Here is a 7,049-nt window from a genome sequence, read left to right as displayed (position 1 = left end):
CATTGGAAATGGGAGCTTGTTATTCTTCTGCTTGTTTATCCATATAAACACACAGTCATCTATTTCTTATAAACAATTTTGAAACCTGCATTTAAATAGTGCCAGCAATAAAAGGCCTGGCATCTATTCAAGCTTGGGTGTCTTTTTGTGTATGTGACATTGGAGTGGTACTTCTTGAAACATACAGAGGTCAGGGTACTTAGAATTCAGTGAATGGTTCAGTACCTTCATTTGTATACTTTTTGTACATCCATGTATCTGGGCGTTTATCAAATAATAACTACTTTGACATACCAGCTTTTAAAGCAGAAGTATATTGACAAAATGTATGACGTCTATTTGGTCCCATGTGTTTAAGTACCTCACTAGCATGGGAAAGCTGTCAAGCATGTTTACACTTTACAGTAGTTGCAATAAAAAGCTTGGTAATATTGGTTGTTATATTATGAGCAATTACCTGTATTGAACAAGTGAATTAAACAAATCAAGGGATCTCCTCCACTCTAAGATACTCTAACCGAGCAGCCAGTTACCGATTGTGTACTCTTCAGATGCATTTTAATTAATATAAAGAAGCTTGATAATTCAATCATGAGGACTTCAAGGTCTGCATTTTCAAGGATGCAAATGCTCATGTTCTGAGTTAGTGTGACGGATTTAAAAGATGTAGAGGAAGAGAACTAAGTATGTATTCAGTAGGGTGATGTACTATACTACCACACAGTTGCCAGTTTTAAAATACCATAGGTGTACTTGTGGTCTACTCTAAATTGTATACATCTGAGCCGCCATAATAGTTAGTACATACATCTCATCCCTCAGGTGCGTAGCAACAAAATATTAAGTGAGAGGGCTAAGAAGAGTGGTAACTGGATACAATTTGCATATAGCGTTAGCATGTGAAACTAATAACTTTTATGTGTCATAGTAGTGTTGCTGAAATCACTCTCAGATTCAATTTCATGAAGTGTAATTTCAAATTTTCCTTGGTTGCATGCCTCTAGACAGTGGCAGACACCCCGTAGTTTGGCATCCACATACTGATGTATGCCATCAAGGTTACACTCTGAATACATGCTGTTAAAATGCAGTACTGCAGACCAGTAGTCAGTAACTGCAAACCAAAATTTGTTTTGATCTGCACTCACTGCAGTGCATAAGTTTTTTGTTATTTTGAGCACCAAGTGTGCCAAAGCTTGTGAAACATCTTCTATTTATGGGGGCTGGGAACATGCCTCCTACAGAAAAATATGTTAATAATTTTGCTTTATTGGTGTAGCATTTAACATTTCACCAATTAGCTGCAAAATAATTGAGATATTTATATTCTTGCATTTGTACTAATCTCAAAAACAACTGACTATTGGAGATAACACTTCAAATAAGGCCATAATTTCATGAGGATTGTGCAGTGCAATATGTGTATAATGGACGAGAGTGGAACACAATATGAATGGGTGTACATGAACCGTACATCAGTCTACAAGAGAGCATTGTATGTAACTACTAGTATATCACTAGTATTGTATCAGTTTTTGGGCTTGGTTGCATTAACAAAAGTACTTTTTGAGAATTTGCAAAGGATTTAGCATCTATGCAGTATTTTTTCTGGCCACTCGGTCACCACATGCCTCACACACACATGCGTATGCATGCACGCACACACACAAATGTTGTAAGACATTTGCTTCACATTGCTACTCAGGCAATACAAACAGTTTATAAAAACTGCATGATAATTTTGGCTTCTTGAAACAGGATATCAAGGATCTTTTAAGATGAAAATATCATCATAACACGATAATGTGTTACACAATTGCAATACTCAACTCAGTGCCTGATGATATGAAAAATGCCTTACTAAAATTAAAGTACTTTTAGTACTTTTAGTACTTTAGTCCTGAGACCTTGTATACCAGAAGCCATACATTGCTGACCACAGGATGCATAGAAACCATGCTAGTTCAAGAAAACAAACCTAGCATACCAACTTGACACTCAACAGACAATACCATAATGTTTTAAAAGCTTTAAACTAAGTGTGGGTTCAAGGTTCTTACCTTGGTGGTTCACTACCACTGGAAATATGTTTCAATTGTATAGAGTGAGAAGCTAGCTGGTACAACAGCCTAGGGAGCCAGCACTTGATAATGAAACATTGTTGAATGCAGAACCATTATTCTTTCCATCTTCCCACACATGCATAGTGTATGGTTGTGATCTGATACTTAAAGGAATTCTATGTGAAAGATTCTGTAGTTAACATGGATGTAGAGGGAGTTCAATCCAGATATCTGGCTGTGTGACTCCTTAGGTGCTTCTTAGATTGCAAGTTTGCCAGCCTGGTTTGTCACTTGGTTAAAAAATGACAGAAATACAGGCTGGCTGGCTGGCTGGTGAGACTACTGTTTTATAGTAGTGGCCTATATCAGTTTTATGAATATCAAGGTATATGTAATGGTCACAGTACAGGTGGTGGATCATGTGTGATGGCAAGTAGATGTACCTAGCTACTTTGACTACAGGAAGTATTTGGAACAGCACTATCACAAAATTGGCACCTAGTTGACATAGAGCACATTATAAACTTTGTGGCTTTTACACTACCTGACTAAAGGCCACACATCTATTTCTCTTGAAATGTTATTGACATGCCATAATTCAGGTTTATTGTACTTTGTACCATAAATTAAAATATTACAGTAGCTCTTAGATGTCCTGTTATTGATATTGTTGGTCAGTCATGTGATATAGTTATGTGCAGTTTGGAGGCCTCTCATTTCATTAGCATACACTGTCACACATAAGAGAAATTACCTTTTATGGCAACATTCTCAAGTGTTTATTAACATGCATAATAAAAAAATGCATATGAAGCTTTAATCATAATTAAACTTTTGAGCTCTTGAAGTGTGTGGTATAAAGAACACAGCTTTTGTTATGTCCTAGCTACAAGACCCCTGAATATCAATCTGTCATGAAGGATTGCTTACAAAATAAAGGCCAATGAAAGCTTCCATGATACGTCATGATGCCCATTAATTTTGTAGTGCCTGCATGCAACCCTCAGCTAGCTAGTTACACCAACACTAATTAACAAACACCAGTCAACATAGTATTGACTTTTTCTGTCCTAAAGTTTCCTCTCAAGTCCCATTTATTGTAATGGAATCAATTTTGATGACATGTGCATGACTGAGTAATTGTAGCTGACATGTATGTCATGCCTGTATGTGTATCAAACATTAATGATGATAGTAATATTGTACAACTTGTGGTGGTTGTTAGTAATATTGTGGTGGTTGTGGTTTTATGACATAATGGTAAGCATGCAGTTAGCATTCTGTACTCTGTATGTGCATGTGTGTGCTTCTGCATGTGTGGATGTGAGAACACATGACCAAAATATATGTGATTGTATGTTTACACTTATAGGGTGTAGGTCATAGTACAAGGGGATAGCTGGGTACAAATACAGGCGTACTGCAAGTCGGAACAATTGTTTGGTTTAGAGTAGCTAACGGTGGCTTTGACTGCACAGTAAACCATGGCTAGGATTATGATGGTATTTGTGCTGCTAGTATACTGCAGCAGCTCTTGCTGGCTAACTGTCAATACTATGCTCCAATATGTACTGGATTAGATGTTGATGGTAACGATGATGATTGGAATTCATGCAACTCAACTGGAAGTGATAGTATAGATATGGTTCAGGTGGGCTTACCTGGTAGTATGGCACTGAGAGAGTCTGCAAGAATTAGGTTTGCCCATGACCATAGCCACATGTACATGTTGCTGCAAATCAGAGCAAACTATTATTTGAACTTGACTGCTGGAAATAGCTTTTCCCATTCCATGGCAGTGATGTGGCAAGTAGGGCCGAATGCAACTATGTTTGACATGGGAGGCTGTACTCCAGCTGGATACACTGGGGCATCATATGATTGTGATGCAATCAAGTTGTATTGTGCTACAAATAACTGCTCCTGTGATAGCTATATGACTGATGTATGGCATATGGAGTCAGCATCACCTGGTTCTATTCCTGGAGTACAGTATCCACTGAGGAGTCCTGTTGTATTCCCCAAAGATGGTTCTTATCAGTCGTATGCCTACAATCCTGATGACTTGGGAAGTTATCAACCTGGAGTGGAACGATTTACTACTGGGAATGACCACACCTCAAATAGTGATGATGAGTTTTCAGTCCACCCTTGCCTTAGAGGAGACGATGGTCAGACTGGTGCACACTTGTTAGATTATCGATTGTCATCACAACGTTACGCTAATCAGCTGAAGTATGCATGGTCCCATTCTGCAGTTAGCACGTATGCTTATCCCTTTGCCTCTCCTGCTGCAGATGGTTGGTACACATATGAGTTTTCTCGGCCACTTTATTCAACGGAAAACACTGATGTACAATTTCAGATTGGAAGTGAATCAAGTTTTGCAGTTGCATTTTGGACACCTAATGGTGACTTACCTTGGGGTGATTCTGACCACTATGTAGCTCCTGCTTCTTTCCAATTTGCTACAGTGTACTTCATTGAGGAGAGTACCCCTGAACAATCTGTGGGTAACAGTGGTAATATTTTCAAACCATCTACTGTATTGGGAGTTCTTGTTTTGGCTGCTGTAATGACACTAATACTCTAGCTACACCAGAGTATCAAGTATTCTATAGAATTGTTTTAATTCAAAAATCATGTATGTACAATTTTGCATTAGAATTACATGTAGCTACCCTTTTACAAGCATACAATATTTGTATATACAATGTGTGACAAGAAGTGTATGCATTGTTTTCTGTTACATAATATATTATTATTATTCAAAGTGCCTCATGGCTCACGGGCTCAAGGACTGTGTTCAATTCTGCAGAACTATGAATTGGTCCCCATAGTGGCCCATATGATACACTGTACATAATTATAACTAGCTACACATAATTTATGTATACAGACATCACACGTACATTTGAAAATGGTGTGCATAGTTAAACTACATAAGAGGAAGTGACAGAATGATGTAATATAAATCAAGAGCTGAGGTCAAGGTTTCTATTGCATCATGCTAACACCTAGATTGGCCTCTGGTTTATTGCTAAACACCATCAGGGGAAGGTACAAACCCTGGACTGGACCATATTATACTTCCTAGTTTGTGCTGTTAGACTGCACACGGGCAATTGGAAACAGTGGAAATGCATGGAAACTAGGAACAGAGAATGGAAATTGAAAACAGAAATCATCATATAGATGTATCCTAGCTAAAACCCTCACTTAGTGGCCACCTTTTTTAAAGACCACCTCCATACAAAGACCACATTGTAGTTAAATTCCAAAGATGATCAAAGCATACTAATGACCTTAAATTAGTAAGACTACTTCATGGTTACCTTTATAAAGACCACCTCTTTACAAAGATACCAGTTCCAAACATCTATCAAAACAGCTAGATCGACCAAAAAAAAAGGCTAGGCTCTTAAGGTCATCACCTCCTTATGCGGCCTCATTTTTCTTTGATACAGTAGGTTACCATGTGTACTAACTACACTTCACTTGCATGGTCATGGAGTGCTTTTGAATGACACATTCATGGTACAGATAGCCTTAGTGAAGTGTGGACCAAAATATGGTAGATGATCATGACATTTACCCCTTTCTATGAGTCACAAAGAGGTGGTCTTTGTAAACGGTGGTCATTATGAAAAGGTAACTGTGAAGTGGTCTTATCAATATGTCATTAAAAACCTAATTACAATGTGTCTTTAAGAGGTGGCCACTAAGTGAGGGTTTTACTCTAGGATACACGTACGGTATACAATGGTTGACTATTTTCCCATTTTTTGTTTCTGGTTTCCAATTGCCCCAGCACACTTGGCAACTTGTTTTCACCATACCTACTTAAATGTGCACGTGCCAAAAATGTTTTATCTGTATAGCTATAGTATGTTCACGTTGAGCTGAATCCTCAAAAACATTTAATAACTCATGGATGCAATTACACACGATCCTGAAACTTGGCTCGTTTGTAGTACTGCTTGACCCACTAAAAATATTTCAAAATCTTTTTGTTCAAACGTTTGACATAATATTTATGGCCAATCAAAATTTTCACAATACATTTCCTATGGGGAAGCCATATAAATACAGTGTCCATTATAGCCCTTTCCCGAACTTGTAATGGAGCCAAACTGTACATGTCTGTTGTTGACACCTTTGCTGTTACCAATAATCATCCGGTTGACTGAAATGTTAACTCTGTTGAGAAAAAATCCACTTTTAATTTTTAGCTGTTTTTCAGGATTCAGCTCAACGTGAACATACTAATATATAAATAATGCTTTTAGGAAATGAACAATCCATTAATTTGTATGTTATTGGTGATATACAAGTTTTTTTGGGCATTGTGTTATCTGTCAGAAATGACCGTACTTGGTGCCTTCTCCACCAAGTCATTCTGTGTATTATGCACATGTATGATGATACTATAACATTAACAACACATGATACATAGAGCTCACTACTAAGTATAATTATAATGTATGCAACTACATGTACAGGTGTAAATACTGTTTGTTGATATGCATTTAGTATACTGTGCATACCAGTTCAACCAATTGTAAGCTCTTATCATCAAATTTAACAGTTAATCCAGAATCTACTATATGTATATTATGCTTTTGAGCTGGGACCAAACAGTTGCTGTCAGTGTGCACATGATATAGCCTTCAATTTTTAACTGGTCATGCTATGCAAGTGGCCATAATAAGGAACTTTGTATGTTGGAGAATGTACCAAGGAGACTTTTCTGAGGTAAAGTTTCAAAAGCCAATATAGACAAACCTGTGATATGAAAAGGATGAAAATGAAATTGAAATCCAGTCCAGTGGTTCATTCCAGCAGTCCCCTCTAATGTCTTAGCTTAGATAATGGCGGGTGCGATTTGTTAAGTGGTGGCTATATAGCTACAAGTCTTAAATGCCAACCCAGGAATAGATCTACAGACTCCAGACATATAGATGTTAGCTCTATTGTCTTACTTAA

General features: G+C 37.5%; 1 protein-coding gene across 1 annotated transcript in view; it reads left to right on the top strand.

The window, feature by feature from the left end:
- The window catches only part of LOC136243324 (uncharacterized), a 37,401-nt gene extending 32,571 nt beyond the window's left edge, over positions 1-4,830 (top strand). The window contains exon 2 of the mRNA XM_066034852.1: positions 3,436-4,830. Within this exon, the coding sequence (XP_065890924.1) occupies positions 3,706-4,656 (951 nt within the window). The 5' untranslated portion in view covers positions 3,436-3,705 and the 3' untranslated portion in view covers positions 4,657-4,830. The remainder of the gene's footprint in view (positions 1-3,435) is intronic.
- The last annotated feature ends 2,219 nt before the right edge of the window (positions 4,831-7,049 follow it).

The sequence above is a fragment of the Dysidea avara genome, chromosome 13, assembly GCF_963678975.1.
Source record: "Dysidea avara chromosome 13, odDysAvar1.4, whole genome shotgun sequence".
Lineage (NCBI taxonomy): Eukaryota > Metazoa > Porifera > Demospongiae > Dictyoceratida > Dysideidae > Dysidea > Dysidea avara.
Note: the sequence above shows the minus strand (reverse complement) of the source record. Positions and strands in the feature narration are given on the sequence as shown.